This window comes from Hoplias malabaricus, chromosome 5 (genome assembly GCF_029633855.1).
Source record: "Hoplias malabaricus isolate fHopMal1 chromosome 5, fHopMal1.hap1, whole genome shotgun sequence".
NCBI classification, from domain to species: domain Eukaryota; kingdom Metazoa; phylum Chordata; class Actinopteri; order Characiformes; family Erythrinidae; genus Hoplias; species Hoplias malabaricus.
The window spans coordinates 8,837,907-8,860,161 of NC_089804.1; the positions used below are offsets into that span (position 1 = coordinate 8,837,907).

The following is a 22,255-nucleotide window of genomic DNA, read 5'->3' on the forward strand; positions in this document are numbered from 1 at the left end:
AATGCAAAATAAGAGAAAAATGAGATATGGATATTTATGTGTTCAAAAAGAGGCAGCAGCTTGACTGAATAGCATTGTGCTCATGCAGGTCACTACTGTGTGTCTGTGAGTTGGTCATTTTCATGAGGAGGCTCAGAAAGGAGGCTGGGGGAAAAATCCTTTGCACGGGTATCTTTGGCATGTCTGCTAAATCAAAAGAATATTTTATTATCATGTTATTAGAAATGCATAGCTTGTGATGTTCTCAGATCTATTGACTGGGGCAGTGTTAATGACTGTTTTATATTCTCTTTGATCTGTCTCCCAGGCCACACTAACAGCTGCTACTTCTGTTCTGGATTTCCTATTCATTTTCTCTAAATGTTCTTTTCACCTTTAGTTGCATTTTGTTATTTATCTCACCAATGTTGCAACAAAACCTTGGATCTCCATTTTTTAAATATATAATGTGGCAACACAGCCTGCCTTTTACATTAAGTTCAGCTTTCATGGTGAATGGCCCATGATACATGGTCCTAAATTGCTTGGAAAAAAATATTTTACAAACATTTAGGGCATTAAGAATGTTTTTTTCTGCTGTAAAATTATTTCTAGGAGATGACATTCTGAACTGTGAATGTTACAGACTATTGTTTATTTGTCACTGTGTATTAGTCATTCTCTGGCCTTTATCTGTGGTCAGATTATAACCACAGGACCACAGCTTGATGGATATTTTCAGTTGGTGGACTTATATTAAAGGTGGTAATAAGGCATTCCCTAAATCTCTGTAACACACTACTATACCAGCAACACATTCCACCATTCAACAACCATGTAAACATCAGGAATGAAAAAGGTCTACCATCCAAAATAATAATGGATTTTAATTATGTTACTGGATTTACTACATTCATTCATTCATCGTCTGTAACCGCTTATCATGTTCAGGTTTGCGGTGGGTCCGGAGCCCACCCAGTTTTAGTGGGCGCAAGGAACACACCCTGGAGGGGGGCACCAGTCCTTCACAGTGCGAACTACAGATAATTACAACCATTAACATGCACACACATTTTAGCTATATGAATCCTTAAGCCAGACTAATAATATTACTATTAGCTTATATTACATACACCAATATAACCATTACATCACCTATAACCTTATGACCACCTCTTTGTTTCTATATTCATTGTGCATTATCTCCACTATGGTTCCACTGGCCATACAGGAGCACTTTGCAGTTCTGCAATTACAGACTGTTGTCCATCTTTTGCTCTGCATAATTTGTTTTCCCCCTTTTCTCAGTGGCCAAGACCATCACAGAGCAGGTTCTATTTGAGTAGTGAATCATCCTCTGCGCTGCATTGTGAGTGGATCAGACACAGCAGGGCTGCTGAAGATGTTAAACACCTTACAGTCACTGCTGAATTGAGAAAAGTCCACCAACCAAAAACAAACATCCATCAGAGTTCTGTGGACGGTGTCCACTGCCGTATACTGACTCTGACTTTACATCTACAAGGTGGACCAATGAGGTTAATGTGTCTAACAGAGTGGACAATGAGTGGATTGTTTAAAAAACTCCAGCGACTCTGTTGTGTCTGACTGCAACACACTAATACACCCACCACCATGTCAGTGGCACTGAAGATCTCAGAATGATCCACAGGCATTCGATTGTGCATATAAAACTTGTAAATATTCCATAGAGAAACACTGCCAATATACAGGGATGCTCTGAATTATATGAGCATATTAACTTGGGGTCACCATGCTCAACGACAAATGTAAGCCAGAGTGGTACAAGGCCCCTGAGTATTGGGTTATGGAGCAATGGAACTGCATTCACTGGAGTGAGATAGCCCTTACAATAAAACTGAGAGCAGCTAGAGTGGAGTTTGGTTCTACACTGTATCTGTGCATCCCCAAAAGTCTTATACTGAAGTCCCTTGGTTCAAAGTTTTTGTGTTGTTTGAATTTTTAAAGAGACTCTAATTGAGGTTTGTTTTTTCTGAATATCTTTCAACTCATGCTCCCAGTTGTAGATTATTTGGAAGTCAGGCTGCTACTTTCAAATATTTCCTCTGTTGTAATCTGTTCTTTTTTGGCTGTAATTTTAGACAGGCAAGCTCCGGCATACAGATTACACAGATAAAGAGAGAGCTGTCCTACCAATCCTTATGTCATGCGCAGACAAGGTTGTCAGGTCAGTTGAAAGGGTTTCAGTTATAGCCCCGGTCAGACATTAACCTTCACCATTGGTTACAGGTAGCAGACACATTTGGGACTGACAAGTGATGTATGTGCTGCATGTGGGCAAAGGGTCATGAGCTGGGCTTGACTTGGGATACAGGTGTCTGACATGGGAGAACTGTCCTGGGCCAGGCTTGACTTAGTTTATGGCACATGTTGTTTGGGCCAGATGTGAGCAAAATCCTGAGTCAACACTTTAACTGCATAAGTTAACTGCAGATGTGCTACATTCATTAATATCTAGGGTGTGTATTTACAGAGGAATTTTGTAGGACATGCTACAAAATCTGCTCTCAGATCAGTGACCCCAGTAGCCTCTATTACCTTTCCTGTAATGCTCTCTGCTCTGTGAATAAAAAAAAGAGATGGCCATCGAGACCGCATATTCAGTTGTTCAGTCACTGATGAATTGAGTAATATTCTCCATCTCTCCCTTTCATCTCTGGGGTGACATTACAATAACAGCCTCTCAGCATTTACTTAGCATTGCTCAATAAATGGACCTGGCTGCCTGAACATTGTATGGCAGCCTTTCTGAGGCTGAGAGTGAAGGCATATATTTATCAGGCATCAAAGGATGGCCCACTAACCAATAGCATCTCCTTTACCATTTATGGAGTCTCTATGCTTATGACTAGTTAGTATCTGTACCTGAAAATGGAGGTACAGCTTTGGTTCATTGGTTTACAGTTGAATCGGATCGCTTGATTCTACTCAACATTAACGTGTGTGCTAGGGCAGAATGTACAACACATAAATGAAAAAACCCCCACAATATTTCTTTTTTCTCTGGTGTAATTAGCACTCATGTCAATGTATATTTTTAAGATTCAAGTTCTTCAAGCTGATCCACATTACACTTTGTCTGATTACACACTAGTTATGGTTGGATATTGGTTTGTTGTTTCTTTGCTGACACCTCCAATGCTACCAGAGAGCAAAATAGCATTTGCTTAGCACACAGTCCCAAATATCTACAACATGCATATAAGATTTCCAAGATGTACATGTAATGTCCTCACTCAGACCTATTTTAGAATTAGATTCACTTTATTGGCCACTGTGCTTAAATAAAGAGGAATTTGTTCTCCGGATTTAATCCAATCCGTGCAGTGAAACACACATACACACACACACTAGTGAACACTAGGTGCCTTGCTCCAAGACACAACAGTATTGACCCATCAGCTCTGTGGATCAAACTAGCAACATTCGAGTTAAAAGCTCAGTTCCGTAAGCACCACGGCTAATTAGATTCTAAAAAAATATGCCTTTTTGCAAATAGATATCAGGCAGAGAGACCCTGCCCAGTGGAAAACAGTAAGACAGAAAACTCACAACCATATATACAACACATTCATGAAAGCTTTAGAAGCCTGCGCTTTAGCACATACTTTCATCATTTCATTATATTACATCTCTTTAAGAATCTGAGTGGTTCCTATTTGTACTAAGAATTATGTGAAGTGAGCAACAAGAGAGAAACAACTGGGTTCTACCATTTAAACTTACAATATAATATCTGTTACAAGCGTGTTTGTTTAAGTGTGTGTGTGTGTGTGTGGGGGGGGGGTATACACCAGGAAAGTACACCTTAAAACATGGGCTTTGTTATAAACTGTTACCATAAATCACACATATATATATATATATACATATATCAAACACACACATACAATTACACATACATATATCACCAGGAGAATTTAAAAGACTGTTATTTTCATACAGATTTCCAACTAATCATTACTGATTCCCAAAGTGTATTTGAATTGATAAGGTTTTGGTATTTTAATTTACTCAAGTAATAAAAACAGCACTCATTTATTCAATGATGTATGTATATGAGATATTAAACTTACACAAAAGAATGTGGCAGATCAATGTTTTTTTTTTTTTTTGATCTGGAAACTATTAACTAACTTTAAAAGGATCAGACACAAGTCAATGACATTGATCTTAACTGTACTATTTTGGCACTACAATTGTTTCTTTTACACTATAAGAGTGCACTTGACTATAACACTCCTCTGTACCCTCTACTTCCTTTGAGATGGTAACTGAGTGTTGTCAGAAATGCGTTGTGTGCAGGAGGAGTAAAGAATGCTGTTTTGATGAATGAGCAGCCAGCGCTGAGGAGCATTTTTAGGATGCGAATTTGCTGACATAGCTATAAGCGGAACACACGGTGTATTAAAGTGAATGCACCATCACTCACAGGCTCGCTCTGCTCTGATGTCTGAGTCTATTAGCCTAGTTTTTAATCTCACATACTTTCATGCCTCACCTCCTTCTCCAGAAGAAGCGCAGAGAGCTGATGCCAGGCACTGCTTCTTTAGAGCTGTGACAGAAATCATCTTCTCTGGAAGCAGACCTAAACATCTTATGAAAAAAGCAAATCGGGACGGCTGTGCCATTTGAAACCTAACGTTAAGCTCCTTTTTATGTATTAAAAGTTTTGGATTATACACCCATTGACTTCTGTAACCTATCTTTTCTTGTTCAGGGTCATTTAACATGTGATATATTTAAGGCTGTCTGACTATGTCACTTCTCAAGTGGACTTTTCTGTAATTATTTACTTAGGACACTTGTGTTAACAGTTCTGTATACACTGATGGTGTCGGTGTAAAGATGTGTATCTTCTTTGGCAAGTATTTCGACAGCTTGGCAAAAAAGAATGACTTGCTCACTTCAGTGAGCTGGCGTTGTATGTGCTGACTGGTTGTCTGTGATTAAAATAAATTGCTATTTGTCTGTGCTCTTCAGGAATAACTGCCATATTAATTATGTATAAAGAAGAATATACAAATGTCTAAAAATAATTTTCCTGATTTATTTGGTCATTAATATATAATCGGCCTAATGTGGCAGTCAACAAAACAGCCTCCTCTTCTGTTAATATAATGGCCCAAGCTACACCAAAAAAAAAAACCCCAAAAACATAGTTTTATATAATTAACTGTGCTAAAATTCTATTTCCCATGGACATCACCTGATTTTGCTCCATCCAGGTGAATGTTTTGAGGCAGCAATTTGGTGTAACCCCTGGGATACATGATGCAATTTTCGATTCCCAGTCAAGATGAGTCTGCTGAGTCTGAATATTTTTGGGAAGTCAGATTCAACACTTGGGACAAAAATTGTGTTACGGACTGATATTTTGCTGATATTTTTAAACTTGATATAATCTTGTAATGTCAAACAGAACAGATTCCTCCAAGAACTAATAAAAGCTTAGTAAACATAAACACAGCAAATAAACGAAATGCCAGCATTTGCATGTGACATGGTGATTTTGAGTTAACATGTTAGTTTATGGCAGAAACATTCAGTGCCTGCACTGTGACTTCCAAAACTGCCACACTCACCATGTTAGTGCACATAAAGGTTTTTTTTTTTCAACTAGCAACATAGGAGTGTGTAAGTTTGAATGAGTGTTTGAACTGTGTTCTGTTCAGAAGCGGGTTCAGTGTGTGATCATTTAGTGTCATTTAGTGTATGGTACATGTTGTTTCAGTCATGTTTCATATAATAATAATAATAATAATAATCTGCACAAGTCAGTCTGGTAGTGTGAGATAACCATTATTTTCAGCAAATAATAGAAACAGTTATGCAGTAAAATGTGCAGAGGTTTGTTATCTGAAGATGTACATACATACATCAAAATGCATAGTGCATATAAATGATGTTTTTGATTTATCTGATGTCATAGCTATGTAATAATCACTAATTCCCTTATTTAACGCCTCTGCTACGTCTTATCTAAATGCATTAGGCACATCTTCCAGAATGTAGGCCTTATATGACAGTGGAAGGCAAATTCAACAGTAGGTTTTGCTCTCTCTCTCTCTCTCTCTCTCTCTCTCTCTCCCATTAAAAGCTGCCATGTTTGATTATATATATTATGAATAGCTGGGAGCCGATTGGCCACGCGTGTTCTTCCGCGCGCGCTTCCGTATAGCAACAGTCTTGTCACAGTCTCCGTGCTGTGCAGACAGACCCCGCCCCCGCCGCGCGCAGCTGCACCAGCGGTTTCCATGGAAACGACAGTATCGCGGCACGCTCTCTGCCTGCTCGCGGCGCGATAAAGGTTTGAGCTGCTGACCTGCTACAGCTGCCCGAGAACTGACCGCGCCTCAGCCCACTCTCAGAACCAGACAGATATTAATAACACAGAGAGAGAAAGAGAGAGAGAGTATGAGAGATTTTCTCTCTCTCTCTCTCTCTCTCTCTCTCTCTCTCTCTCTCTCTCTCTCTCTCTCTCTCTCTATCTGTCTGTCTTTAGTCTGAGCTGAAAGGGTCTAGTCCATGGCAGTGAGGACTGTGGCAGGTCCAGGGTCCAACACGTGGGTTTAGTAAGGAGTTGGGATAGATGGGGATACTGCGTCTGCATTTAGTGTTCAAGTCTGCATCCATTCACTGAGGTCCACACTTTCAGGGACTGTGTGGTTACAGCTGTTTACAGTGTGCAATGAAGAAAAATTGATTAGCATACCGGCCCCTCAAGGCTGGGTGCTGCACTGACACTACTGTCCACTGCTTACACCACCATGTTACATCTCAATCTCTTCTGCCTCTACAGCAGCCTCTTTTCCCTTCTCTTCAGTCTTCTCAGTCTACCAGGACTCTGATCCTTCTGTCTCAGTCTCCTCATGCACAAGTTCTTCAAGCATTTTACTCCCAATCTCCTGAGAACGTTTGCCTTTCTCTTGTTACTTCTGAGCCTGTAACTCTGATGTAATGTGAAACAACAGACATTGTGGTGTGTGTGTGTGTGTGCACACGTCTTAGCGACTGTGTGTGAATGTTAATCTGCTCACTTTTAAATGAAATAATAATATAAATGTCTGATTATGAAGTAATTACTTTTATACCCAGGGGATATTATGGTCAGAACATGAAAACTATATAGAGACACACAAACTATGGCCAAAAGTTTGCGGACACTTATTCCTCAAAATTTTCTTTTTTTATTTTCATTTTTTTTCTTTTTTTAAATCAGAGTTGAGGTGGCAATACTTGGTTTAAAAGTGGCATACTAATAAATGTGTGTTTACCCACCTGCGTATCTGTTAAATCTATCTGTATCTGTGTTGATCTTTGTCTTGTCTGTCTGTGTTTATCTATCATGCACAGTGGGGTGGCGGGTCACAGAATTAAATGTTATTATAAATCATTATAGAATATAACATTAGAATTTGATAGAATATAAACATATGTTGTATACAGGCTTCCTGCCCATGTTCAGAATGGGGCAGTCGCTTCTGCCTAGAGCCTCCTCCCATTTCCATTCCTCCTTATCACTGACTCACACACCGAATGAGATGAGAGCAAAGGCAGTCATTTTTTCCCCTTTCTACTTGAAGTAAGCTCTGGTGTGAACTTGTCATAAGCTTGTTTCTGCTGTCCTTCAGCAGATCTTACAGGGCTGGATTAATTAATTAGGACATAGCTCATTATTAAACAGTTGCATAATATAGTACATGATTTTTTCTTATTGAACAAAAGAAAGACTCACATGACTTTCCAAACCTGTGAAAAGACTGGTGAATGCACATCTTGAAAACAGCAGTTTATGAAAATTACAATTATTATTATTATTATTACAAATATTATTATTATAAAATCTAATACAATCATATGGTACTGTGCAAAAGGAAATGAGAAAAAAAGTCGTGTAGCCACACCTACCCTTCCAAACCATTATACTCTCAGCATCTTTGTCTCAAAGGCAGTGTTTGACCTTTTAGTGCTCTCCTCTGGACCAACTGTTTTGTGTTAAAGTTAAGTGCCAAAGAATTTTCACTGATATAGCCTATGTTCTCCTTTCTCTCTCTCTCTCTCTCTCTCTCTCTCTCTCTCTCTCTCTCTCTCTCTCTCTCTCTCTCTTCTCTCTCTCTCTGTGTGTGTGTGTGTGTTTTGAAGATGTGATGGAGCAGCAGAGAGTGCTGCGCTCTAGCTGTCTAGTGAGTGGGGTGCACACTCCCCCCATCCGCCGACACAGCAAGCTGGCCACTCTAGGGCGTCTATTTCGGCCGTGGAAGTGGAGGAAAAAGAAAAATGAGAAGCTGAAGCAGAGCTCCACAGGTGAGACACTGAACAGATATCATAGATCTGCCAATACCTTTGTATTGTTGAATGGTCAGAAACTTTGAGGTCTGTTATTGATGTGCAGTAAAGTGCCCTTAGGAAAAATGTATGACTATTTTTACCTCAGTAACAAGTAGTTCTGAGGATTAATTAATTTTTGTATCAGTTTGCAAGAGTGCAGTTTTCAAATGGCAAGCACTACCATTTTTTAATGTAGCCTACATAACGGGAACTTAGTCCAAGATCACACAACGAACTGCCTGTAGATGAATTACTCACTGATCGTTAAATTTCATGAGCACCACCTGATTTCAGTTGGTGAAAGTATGTGCTTCACAATAACAGTAAGTACTGCACTTCCTTAAAGAGAAGCTGGAGGTTGCTACCACACTAACAGACATCAAATAACTGTCTAATTTTCACTAAATCCATTTTAAATATTTTGTAGGGTTTTTAATGTTGCTTATTGCTTATTGTCAAGATAAATAGCTTTACATATCATTTTCTCAGATTGTCTTAGACTTTTACAGTGATGCATATTGCAGATTGTAATTTGCATCATGTCTCTCTGTGCTTTGTAATCCGCGTAGCTATTTGCCTTTGCTTTTTCTTCTTGTATCATCCAAAACCTGCCTGATTTCTGTAATAGAAACATCATTGAACAGCGTCTTGCAGCGTTAGCTTTGAAGTTGGTTCCTCACACTTGTACAATTGGACTTGACTTGCCTTACGATTTGCTTTAGATTAAAGCGCCTGGCAGAAACATTCCTAGCCTCATATGCATAACATGTACATCAGATTTTTGATGCGCCGTCCTGTTCTAAAGAGCACATCATGAATAGCGTAACATGAAACTGAAAACATATCATATCATTGATGTTTGTGCAGATGTGGCCCTGGCCTGTGGCCTTCACTCTCCAGATCCTGGTTCTCCTATTCAGGGAGTGTCCGATGTGGACCTGAGGCTGCCTGGACCCCAGGGGCCCATCCTCAGCATTAGCAGCATGGAGTACCTCAGCTCAGAACATGACCATCTGCCTACTGGTGAGGACCATTAATGCCGTTTGCTACATTAACAAAAATTTCTAACACACACATTTTTTACTAGGGCTATATACACTCTCTAGTCACATTGTTAGAAACACTTAACTTCAAAAGTGAATATTAACTGATGAATTCTGCCACTGTAGCTCCACCCATTGTAGCTAATAATGTGTTGTTGTGTGCACACAGCTTGTATAATCTCCAGAGAAATGCGTGAAATGAAACAGGATGTCTGGAGCAGTTGCACATGGACCTAAGGTCACCATGTGTAATGCTGAGTTTGAGCTGGAGGGTGTATAACCCTCTAGCATTACACTGTGGATCAGTAGAATGTGGATTGATCAGTTTCCAATAGATTTGGGTTGAGATGGTGTGGCTTTTGTAATCCAAAAGCTGAAGTGATAACTGCTACTAATAATGTAGCCAGTTGTGAAAACAACAGTGTAAATGTTATTGTGAGATGTGTATGTACATGGGTTTAGACACCTCTTAAATATAATAAATAAAGAAGCTGAAGGTAAGCAAATATGAATGGGATCAACGCTTGTTGAGTGGTGACACTTAATATATACTATTAGACCAATAGGTGGCAGCAGTTACTCATACATGTACAAGCCAAAACTATGGTGACAAACACTTGCAAATTCACCTTTGACATTTGCTACTGGCCCCTAGTTCCTGATTCTCTAGAAGACACTGACACAACAGAACAGCCTCATAGAGGTGAGGAAGACGAGGAGGTGGAAGAGACTGTTCCAGTAGACGATGCAGAAAGAGCAGATAGCGATGCAGATGAGAACGAGGAAAATGAGGAAGAAGCCCCTCAGAGACACTCTCCTCAAAGCAACCATGGCATTCTCATCCCTCAGCTCAACACGGAAGAAGGTTTAATCTAATTAATGTTTTATTGAATCTGGTAATAACAGAAATGTGATTTGCGGTATTCTTATGCTTTAAAATGACCTATGAATTCAATTTTATAAAAATGAGCACATACGGTAGTGAAAATTATTATGATCAATTACAGCTTTTACTTCCACTGAAGCTGCATGACTTCAATATAACGTTTAATTTAGTATAATTGATAATAAAATAAATCACATGAAACTGTGCATGGCTTAATGTGGCACCATTTGTTTGTTCAGATCCAGGTAAAATTGTCATCACAGCTGTGCCTCAGTCAAACTCATTCCTCCCAAAAGATGTTCCCAGAGTCCCTGAGGGCCCCAATCCTGTGGTTTTAAGAGGGCCTTTCTCCAATCCTGTAGGATCGCCTCATATAGGCACCATGCATCCTCCGCTGCCACCTAGCTGTATCATTGAGGAACTGCACCGTGCCCTGGCAACAAAGCTCAGACAGGAGAGGTAACTAAGGTTTTCCTGTCATTTCATCTCTTCTAGATAGCCAGAACTTTCCATATGGTTGATCAGGTTGCAGAGGATGCATTTTGCAGCCACTGAGATTGGTGTTCCAGTTAGGACTGTATAATATGGATCAAACACAAATTTCTGGTAACGTTTCAATATGGTACATGTTTAAACTGCAGACAGGTCAGTCACTCGGTATCTTTAAATACATGTTGTTGCATCATATACAGAATGAGGCCTAAAAATGTCTTGCTGAAATAACCATGGGCTTTCTTGATGGCAGCATGTCTCTCTAGAATCCCAAAAAACACCTCAGTATTAATGGTACCTGCAAGTTATCAATTTTATAGGCACTGATCCACACCCATACCTTGACTGATGTTGAATTTTGTAGCTTTTGCTAGTAACAGTCTGGATGGTGACAAGGAAATCTCAACGTCTGTATTTCCCGAAAACAACAGTGTAGACTGTATTAAGCAGTTTTCCCAAGCATACCAATCCAGTCCTGTCTGAGGGCTTGAAGTTCACACACCAGATCAGAAGTGTTTTTTGGCCATCTACAATAATAACAATGGAGATTTCTCTGCATTTCTTCATGATTTTGTATAATGCTATGTATGGTAGATGGTGAGAGAGCTTTCATTTTGCTGAGAAATGTCCAGCTTATGTTTGACAATTGTCTCAAAGATTGGCACAATGTGGTGAGCCATAATCAAATTTTCATGGTTATTCCTTTTACACTGAATAATAATACTCCTACCTACACATAGCCTGCTTATGGTGTAATGATTTAGTACTTGGATAATCTATAAACTTTTCACTGTTATTTTGCCTTTATCCTGACTTTTTCTGGAGAGTGTTACAGGCACCAATTAAAAAGTTATTATATAGTTGAAAAATCATTAAGGGAATTATAAATTACGAAATCATGTGGTTTTATTTTGCATTTTATACAATGACCCATCTTTTCTTGATGTATAAATAGTGGTCAAAACACTCACAGTAAATGAAAACACAATGTGATTTTTGTAGCATTTGTTTGTATATTCTAGGCTTGTGCAATACCAGTATTGAATAAGTCGCTTCTAGATTTCACTAGAGAATATCACTAACCCCAAAACTGCATATATGAGGAAGGCTCAGTATTGCAAGCTAATAAATATGACTCTGATAAATAAAATACACATGAAAATAAAACATTATATACATCTCTGTTTCTCTTTGTCCTGAATGTAAGTACGGAACGGGAGACCAGTGGAGATGTGGAGAACAGGAAAGAGGCAGAAGAGAATAAAGAAAATGTGAGACAGTCTCAATGCTTCACCGACGCCTCAGGAATTATATACGACATGGACAGCTGGAACGAGTCTGTCATTTCCGGTATGTTATGTTTAAATAATTAAAAAAAACATTATTTGACCATGAATAGCACAGGGGGGCTTTTCAAGACATTTTCATTCACACTGCATCTTGAGTCATATTTCCCTTAAGCATTTTTAAAGAAAGGGTTAGTGTCAGGGACATAAAAATGAATCATTACATTACAGAAGTGGCAATGTTTGTTAAACCTCTTTTTTTTTCTTTGAATTAAATTACATTTACTGAACATTGTAAGAAAGCTGATAAACATGGTCCTTTTATATTTGCATATCCTTCATCAGCTATTATCCACTCATCAGCTGGAATACCTGTGGAAGTTTTGTTATTTTGCTACAAAGTAGATTTCTGACTCAAAATGTGTAAATACAGGAACACTGCCACGCCGAATGAGGAAGGAGCTACTTGCAGTTAAGCTGAGGAATCGGCCAAGCAAACAGGAGCTTGAAGACAGGAACATCTTCCCAGCACGCAGCGACCAGGAGAGACAAGAAATCCGCCAACAGATTGAAATGAAGCTCGCCAAGTAAGCCACAAGCTCTCTGGTAATGTGAATGGGATTCTGTCCATATAACAGTTAAACACTATCTAGATATTTAACACTGAATCAAAGCTAATGTTGGGGTTTCAATGCTAAAGTTGTCAATTTGCAAAGTGAAAACAATGGCCATAGTATCTACTGGTTGAAGATTAAAGAATACTAGGATGCTCTTAGTTTTAAAGGAATAATATGTTTCAAAAGCTAGGCTGCAGGCCACGTGTACTTCATTTCTAGACCAATTAAGAAAGTTCCTTTAAATGTAGCCAGAAATTTCAAGCAATTTTCAGACAAGTTCAGGGTTTTTTTCCCAGGAGGTAACCAGAGAATAATTTACAATCTACAAACAATCTTTTGCACACTCTCAAGAAATGGTTAAAAATAAGCCAAAGCATTTGCAGCCATGCATTTCTAAATTGTATTAACACAACGAACATATCTGTCTGTACTTGTCCAAGAAGCTAGTTGTTTTCACCAGTCTGTTACATAAATGTGGAAAATTACATATGTCTGAATCCCATGCACACTAGGTTTACCTGTTGCCACTGTGTAAAAGACATAATAATCTGGTTATTAGTGATGTAATATAAACAGTAGGTTCAGGGATTATAAAGAGGTGAGATGGAATCTGGTTTAATCTGATTGGATTATCCCCCATATCGTTTCATTGGATTGATTAAGCGGAACGAAGCTGCTCATGCTTTATGTATAAGTTGTCATAGTGCATTAGACCAGTGGTTCTCAAACTGGGGGCCACAGTGGTGCACTAGGGGGGCTGCAGAAAAGCTGAGGATGAACTGTTGGAATTATGAAACAATCGCACTCTCTAAATTAAATTTAAACAGCACACTCCAGCAGAATTTTGGGCCACCATTGGGAATGAGTACAAGGCCATAAGGATACTGTTGCCTCTCCCAACAACACATCTTTCTCAACCATGATGGCAATAAAGACAAAGTACAGAGCTCGACTTGATGTGGAGGATGACTTGAGAGTTTGTCTGTCTCCAGTTACACCAAGGATTGAAACATTGTTCAGTTAAAGACAGTCCCATCCATCTCACTGAGGTAGGACATCTGCTATTTGGCATAAAATCTTCATGGTATTGATTTCTTTGCACCAATCATTTCATACAGAACAGTGTCACTGGATTGGAACAGTTCAGGCATCATCACAATGTTCTATATTTGCAATTGTAGCTGAAACATAACCAGCATCAAACAAATGAAAGGGACTGCTGATGTGGCAAAAATCAAAATTTTATACTTCTGCAATATATATATATATATATATATATATAGAGAGAGAGAGAGTTCTCCTCAGTTAGTTCCTTTTATTCATTTCCAATGGTGGCCCAAAATTCTGCTGTGTGCTCATTTTGAGAGTGTAATTGCTTGATAACGCCAACAACTTTTATATATATTTATAAAGTTCTGCTTGCTTTTATTTGCCCCTGTATCATGTACAAAACACCAATAGACCAAGCAATGCAGTAAGTCTGTAATGCCACCAGGCCTCCGAGGTTGTTTTCTTCCCTGGTGGTTCCTCCTCTTACATAATGAACAATGTTTTGTATTTCGCACGTCTAAGTGACGCTCTCATCTTGCTCACACAGAAACGTGTGCTGATTATTGGAAGGCATTGCCTGACACTCATACTTGATACTGATGTTGTTTTCCAAAATAAAGTGTGAGGTGCAAAAAGTGTTCTATGAATAGCATCCACACAGCATCAGGAAAAGACTGCTGACAGCACACAAACTGAGCCTCTTACGTAATGAGGAGGGACCATACTGCTTTGCATTACAAGCAGAAAATTGAGACACAGGTGTGAAGGCATCTCCATATTAAACCATAACCATATTACATCTTAGTATGTAGCACTGAGTTATATGTTAAAAATACACCAAAAAGAAACCTCACAAGAGAAAAAAAAAACATATTGTTGATGAAAAGCCATAGATATGTATTCCAAATCATTCTGGATCACTTCTATTGGCCTGGTTGCTCTGACATTCGTAAACAAATTAAAAAGCACCTGAGGCTGTGAAATAAATATCAAAAAAAAAAACAACAAAATACACAGATATGTCTAACCTGTCTATTTTTCTGAAAAGTAAGCTGAAGACCTCCTGTGAAGTTTAACAATCTCAGAATGGTGCACATGTCCAATGTCAAATACTTCCGGGGGATGTGTGTTCATAGAGAAATTTACAGCATAAGGATCTCAGACACATAACAAAAGAAACACTTCAGCAATGGGAAACTTACAATTTATTAATTTTGCTGCATTTCATTACACATTGCTTCCTTCTTCTGTGAGTGTATGAATCCCATTAATAGAGATGCTCTGGGACTGAGCAGTGCAATATGCTCTGGATCCTAGTGCTTATAGTGGGGGGAAACTGTTATTTTTAGCTCTGCAGAAGATGAGACCCAATCCCCTTGAGTATCTTGCTGAGAAGGCAATATTGGTGATGCTTCACACCTACACTATTGATGTCTCTAACCTCAGAGTAGAAGCCCACTTTAACTTTCCAGTTTCAAAGTGTTTACTAGAGGTATTTTCTTTTATGCTGATGTTCTTTTTGCTCATACAGATAGATGAGGTTAATAAGGGCTCCACATCAAATATATATATATATATATATATATATATTTCATATATACCCTGTAAAGTCAGAGTGTGTGTGTGTGTGTCTATATATATATATTTACACACACACACTCTTTCTGACTTTACTGGGTGGACCGATGAGGTCTAACCGATTATCTAGATAGATATATAGATTTTCTAGTAGTATATAATTAATATACGGTCGCTTGAAGCGCTACTTGCTGACGTGAAATTGTAAACAACACGACTGATGGAAAGCGACCAACCAGAGAATGCTACTCTGTATCCCAGTTGTTCAGCTACCACTCTCCGTTCTTAAAATAGTGCACTTAATAGAGTACAGCTACTAAAATAATGTATAAATATTAAAATCTTTTCGCTGGTGGTCCTGGAATGTAACACCCGTGATAAGTGAGGGATCACTGTATATATATATATATATATATATATATATATATATATATATATGTAAACACACACCAACCATACCATATACATTGATTACATTCACCATCTTTCAGTTCCCCCAGCCTTGAGTCCAATACAGTTTCCTGCATCTACAGAAGATGTGGTGTAGCCTGGCATCCAGATTGATACCATGATGCTTCTTCAGTGCCGTGTCATGGCCTTTCTATCTTTAGCCTGCAGTATTCTGCACTTCCACTAAAGCAACACATGCACATTGCTATTTTTAGAACAAAGGCCTGTGAATAATGGATGACAGTGCACCATACCGTCTTCCACGTGGAGCTTAAAATATTGTTCATCTTGGTGAACACAGAAATATACAGCAATGCCATATTTGGTATTTAATTTTGTAAACAGTACACATGAAACCATCTAACTAACCATCAAAATAGTAATTAATTCCATTAAATATATTTACTGGTGGCTTGGTGACACATAAAAATGTATTAATGAATAAATGCCTTCAGGAAACGTGTCCAACGAGACAAATAATTATTAAACATGTCACAATTAACTATCTCTTGTTCTTTTAATAACATCTTAAATAGAAAATGATATACACATTTCGGTTTGTGACATGACGATAACTTGATGGTGTGGGAGGATAATGGGCAAATATGGTAGCAGTTACAATCCAGCCATTCTTCAAAGCAGATTAAGTTTATTGCAGCCTCCCACAAGAGCCGTGCCCTTACTTTGGTCACAACCTGATTTAATGTACAGTACATTATTCCAAGTGCATGGAAAAAGATAAGTGTTCCAACATCCTCCTCACAGTAAATGCGGAGTTTGAGGGAGAACCTGGTGTTTGAGGACCTGTAGATCATAACGCATATAAGATTTAAAAATGTAACTAATAAGAATCATGTCTCTCTCATTTATCAGAGTGATGTCTGCTTCAGAAAAGAAACATTTTCTTCTTCAGGCTCTCACTACGTTTTCTAAGAATCTAAACCTAGATTTCTGTAAAGCTGTTTAGTGACAGCCACAGCTTTTTAAATTGCACCATAAATTAAATCATTAAATATTTGCAGCAAATGTGCAGAAGAGCTTTAACCTGTCGGGAACTATATGGCAGCTTCTCTTTTTATATAACATTGTTTCTGCAGCTATATCAGGGCTTAAACTGAGATTTAAAAGCTTTACATCTTTGTGGGTGCCAGCAACGTAAGAACAGTACTGTTAACATCACAGTGAAGTCATGCAAATGTGAATATATCAAGGTCTAAAAAGAATGTGAGAGAAGAAAACAATAATCAGTATTAACCTATTTAAAGCCCCTGAAAACACCACTGAAGAACAGGAGAGAATGAAACACGCTTGAGTTATGTAAGAACCACAAGTAAAGGTTTGGAAGGCTGGAAGACAGTAAGTGAATGTGGTAGAGATGCTGTGGGGTTTCTGTCAGTGTTTATAGCATTTAGTATTAATGTTATTCCTACACCCACAGTTCACTGCATAAAACAGCTCATTTTAAACCGATATTTATTAAATGACACTGCCTTTGATAGTGTTCCGCTTGATGACTTAAGCCCTAAACCGTATTCTGACTGTAATTATTCATACATTTACAACAGACAAACGTTCTTCTAAGAAAAACAGCAGAATCCCCAGGGCTGAGCAGAGCAGTGGAGGTGTGCTTTAAGAGTATGTGTGCATCACATGGTCAGAGTAAAAGCTCCAGGCTCCACCTCGGTGTGAGACCTCCAGCACGTGGCAGTGCTCAGAACAAGCTCCGAGACTCAGCTCAGTATCAGACAGACCGTGAGTGTCAGGATGTGTCCAGTCCACCCCCACGTCCAGAGGAAGTGAACGAGTGAATGGTTTAGTGAGGAATTCCCGTGAATCAGAGGTGGAGGCATTCTGATGTTTGGGGAATTCTGGACCTTTACCCTTCAGTGATGGTTCACAGCGACATTCTGGTGTTTTTCCTCAGGAGACTCAGTCAGCGGCCGGCCGTTGAGGAGCTGGAGAGCAGAAACATCCTAAAACGTAAGTGGTACATTTGGTTCCAAAATATTTAGCAGATCTCTTATACTGCCTTTCAGCTTAAATACAACAGGTCTTTCAAAGCTTTACGTTTTATTATTGTATGCATTTGTTTTTAAATTATACATATTACATTCATTTATTTTTTACCAGAGGGGATTTTAGCCCATTTTCGTGTGAAACTGAAACACACTGTGTATGATGATGCTAGTAGGTTTTTCAGAGCTCAGAGGGAAGGTTTTCAGTCCTAAACGTATCGTCAAATTTTATATATATTTTTATTTTATGTGTATGATTTAGACATAAGTAACATGTAGTAATATCAATACCATTACGTGATTAATTGCAAATATTCTTGGGGAAATAAAATGTATTCCAATTAATACCAGATTTTCTATTATTTAAAATAAAATAAAAAATAAAAACTAATTTGGACAAAGGTTACTAAAGGATCTAGAGCATTTCCAATGAACCTCCTCAGTAACAGCTCTTATACTCTTTTGGTTTCGTCTTTGTTTCCTACATCTGAATGATCAGAATCTTCTAAACGCTGACTTTATTTTTCAGCACATGATCTTCTGTGTTGTTCAAAGTCATGCATCAGTGCTAATTTGATTCCCTGTGTTGTTGCAGAGAGGAATGACCAGACTGAGCAAGAGGAGAGGAGAGAAATCAAACAGAGACTCAACAGAAAGGTATGCATGACTTTTATATACCAAATCAGTATATTTAAATTGTATTTGTATTATATTTGGTTCATTACATACCCTCTATCAATGATACCCCAATATATATCAGTGCATGTACAAAACATATGAAGATCCACTTAGGAATCATGCTAAACGTTAACATACCTCCCTCACATTGATTAATCACTGTAATTATAAAAGCAAAAAACAAAAAAAACCAACAGAATTTGTGACTCTTCATACTGGTATTTTCTTGTTGTTTTACAGCTCAACCAGAGGCCGACAGTCGATGAACTGAGGGACAGAAAGATTCTGATACGCTTTAGTGACTATGTGGAGGTGGCCAAGGCTCAGGATTATGACAGGAGAGCTGACAAACCTTGGACTAGACTGTCTGCAGCTGACAAGGTATTTGACAAGAAGGCACCATATCAAACAAGAATTAATGGTGTAGTTCTGTGAATAATCCCTTAACATGAGTAAATATATATTAAAAAAACCACACACATTATTCTAATGCCTGTTTAGAGCTGGGAGTATATTATATTTTCAAGCTTGGCGTGTGAGAGCCACTTAGAGATGCACTAAATGCTGTTCATTTGTGATTCTGCAGGCAGCCATCCGGAAAGAGCTGAACGAGTTCAAAAGCACAGAGATGGAGGTGCACGCTTCCAGCAAGCACCTAACGAGGTCAGTGTGCAGGGCTGTCAGCTGTGTGAGTGCTATTTATAGCTTGGTGTTCATCTACAGTACTAAAGATAGACAGCCCAGTACAAAATTACTGGGATTCAAACCACTAGAGAAATGTACATGACTAAAAATGACACACTGCTGCACTTTATTTACCACATTTGGCTTCTGAAGGCTTGGGATTGTTTCATAATGCTCATACATAAAGGATGAGATGCTTAGTGCCCTCCACAGATGCCCCTGGTACACATGAGCTAACAGGGCTGTAAAACATTTAGTAATGGTTATCATTATGCTCTTTTAAAAATACTAACATCTTACATTAGTTTTATGTACAATGAGAAAAACCTACTTCCCATTAAATATTTATTCTTAAAGCTTTTTGAGCCACAATTGTTATTGACATTTTTTAGGGGTGAAAACTAGGGGTTCAACTGGGGTATAGGTATGAGATAGCACAGATGCAAATTACCCTTAGAACATCAAATGCATACAAACTGGAACTAATTGTGTGTGATCAGATTATAGCATAAGAGCAAATATAGCCATACAGAAATGTACCTGGGCGGCACAGTGGCGCAGCAGGTAATTTCGCAGTCACACAGCTCCAGGGGCCTGGAGGTTGTGGGTTCTAGTCTCGCTCCGGGTGACTGTCTGTGAGGAGTTGGTGTGTTCTCCCCGTGTCTGCGTGGGTTTCCTCCGGTTTCCTTCCACAGTCCAAAAACACACGTTGGTAGGTGGATTGGCGACTCAAAAGTGTCCGTAGGTGTGAGTGTGTGTTGCCCTGTGCAGGACTGGCGCCCCCTCCAGGGTGTATTCCCGCATTGTACTCAATGATTCCAGGTAGGATCCGGACCCACTGCAACCCTGAATAACCCTGGATAAGCGGTTACAGATAATGAATGAATGAATGAAATGTACCCTTTAACCCTTGTGGAGCATGAGGCTTGATCTGTGATGCTTGGGGATGTTTTTCTTTCTCAGATCCTCTGGACAGAATTTGTTCAGATACATACTATCATGTACTCCAAGTACTAGAAGATAATACAAATCTAAATGGTGCAAACTGGGGCATTCCAGAATAACTGTCATCTAAAGCATACCTCAGAATCACTCAGAATCAAGGTTTTGTCATCACTATCCTATGCCCCTCATCTTAGGGGTGTCCAAAGGCCAAATGCGGCCCGCTGCAAGATTTTAATTGGCCCACTTTAAAAAATACTTAATTAGTGGCCCGCTGGCACTTGGCAGTTTGTTCTTTCACCTCATGGTAGCAGCAGAGCGCTAATGTGTAGGATATTGCATCACTGTGTTAAGCTGGGGTTACACTACACGACTTTTAGACGATTTGGTGTCTGTGCTGGTTGGCTGTAGTCTGCAGACTCTGGTGCAGTCGCAGGTGTCACTCAGGGGAAATTCGTGTAGTGTGCAAGGGCCTCAGACTCCAATTTTTTTGCCTCCAAATTGCGTTTCAGACCAGTCGCAACGTATCAAACGTTTTTCGACCCGACTTTGAATGTAGCCGTGTAGTGTAAATCCTTCAACATTTATTTCAGGTTTATTCTAACTTTCCATTCCGCCCGACATGACGTGCACTCACTACAGCTAACGCCAGTGTTTAGTAGTCTAAAGTATGTGTAATTCTAATAATCTTCAGCTAGGGTTAGTTTGGGTTAGTTGGATGAGTTTAAGTGGAGAGAGACATCGGAATCTAAAGGAACTGAAGGAACCCTGTGTTGATGTTTTCTTTGTAAAGTTGTTACACAGAGTATTAAATAAAGTGCCATTAATTATGGACCACATACATTTCAGAAAATATATTTGTTTTACCAGGGGTACCAATATTTGTGGAGGGCTCTGTATATAATGCCATATTACAAAGACTTGAAGACATAGGCTGGACTATTGTTGATTGAATGCTATATCCAGCATCTCTTGTGTGGTAGTAATAAATAAATGCAACTTCGGGTTACAATATGACATTTTTCCTCACACAGGTTCCACAGGCCATAGTAGAAGGTTTTCTTCTGTGAAGAAAAAATATTAAAGCTGACATACATGACGAAATCCTGGAGATGACGTCATCCACGGGATGTCCTTATTCTTCCAGCATCCTGGTCTTGACCAGGGGCGGTGGTGTTTGCGTGCAGATAATGACAGAGGCTATTAAGGCACAGCACCTTGAGGAGTGAACAGTGGCCATGGGCACCTCCGCTCTGAGGCTGAAGAAGTGGAGCCACGATGAAGGTTTTGTGTTTTCATAAGTTTTTAAGTGACTGCTGTGAGACGCCTCTCTGAGTGAAAGTTAATGTGCATGTGAGAAGCTCCACTTTAAGTTAGGAAAGAAAAAAAAAATTCAAGGGTTGTAAGCCTACGAAGTCGGAGTGAGTTTCATATCAGTTGTACAAAATTCAGTCTGAACAGGGTTGTTTGTCATCATTTGGGGAAAAAGAAGGGAAGAAACTTCGTAAGCACTGTTTGTCTGAAGACTACATTTATAAAAGCTCTTTGTCTTATTTTCAATATTTAGGTTCCCAATGTCTTAAAAAAGACCACTATTTCCCTTGCTAGGATAATGAATTTTACCAGCATTTTGTTTCCAGCTATTTGTGACAGAATAGCCTGATAACAGACACAATCATAGCATAAAATACCAAACAAACGGTTTATGCAGATCCAAATGTCCAAAAGTGGATTAAGAGTGTTACGGTTGGGTGGTTTAATGTATTACACCACTCATAATGTAATTGGGAATCTATGGAAATATAAAGTAAATAATGTACTTTGAAAATGATGGTCTGCGAGCATGGGATCTTTCTAGTATGTAAATGGGTGAGAATATTTCCGCAAGTGACACAATCAGATTAAAAATCTCGTTGTCCCCCATTTGCCTCCAAAACTGCTTATACTACAAGAAGTATCAAATGCAGGGCTGTGCATGTTCAGCCCTGAAAAAACGTTTTTGAACACAGTCAGACAAACATTAAATGTACCTACAATAAGCATTGATTACTCTTTAACACCCCAAACTATTGGAGAATGAGCAAATGGTTCCCTAACACTGTGCTTTAATTCAAACTCTTTGCCTGCCATACAACCAGCCTGTCATAATAAGACCCTTTGATACTGATTCAAACAAACAAGA

General features: G+C 38.9%; 1 protein-coding gene across 1 annotated transcript; it reads left to right on the forward strand.

Moving 5' to 3' along the window:
• Positions 1-8,171: 8,171 nt before the first annotated feature.
• On the forward strand, positions 8,172-22,245 carry phactr3a (phosphatase and actin regulator 3a). Its single transcript, XM_066671620.1, has 11 exons — positions 8,172-8,328; positions 9,220-9,375; positions 10,051-10,260; positions 10,521-10,740; positions 11,981-12,123; positions 12,493-12,646; positions 17,679-17,734; positions 18,365-18,426; positions 18,688-18,828; positions 19,034-19,110; positions 21,108-22,245. Exons 1-11 carry the CDS (start codon positions 8,172-8,174, stop codon positions 21,121-21,123), a joined length of 1,392 nt encoding a protein of 463 aa, XP_066527717.1. The 3' UTR covers positions 21,124-22,245.
• Positions 22,246-22,255: the final 10 nt, after the last annotated feature.

Coding starts and splice junctions, on each gene's coding strand:
- phactr3a (XM_066671620.1), top strand. CDS start 8,172: ATGGAGCAGCAGAGAGTGCTGCGCTCTAGCTGTCTAGTGAGTGGGGTG. Junction 10,741..11,980: donor ACAAAGCTCAGACAGGAGAG/GTAACTAAGGTT, acceptor CCTGAATGTAAG/TACGGAACGGGAGACCAGTG. Junction 12,124..12,492: donor GAACGAGTCTGTCATTTCCG/GTATGTTATGTT, acceptor GTGTAAATACAG/GAACACTGCCACGCCGAATG.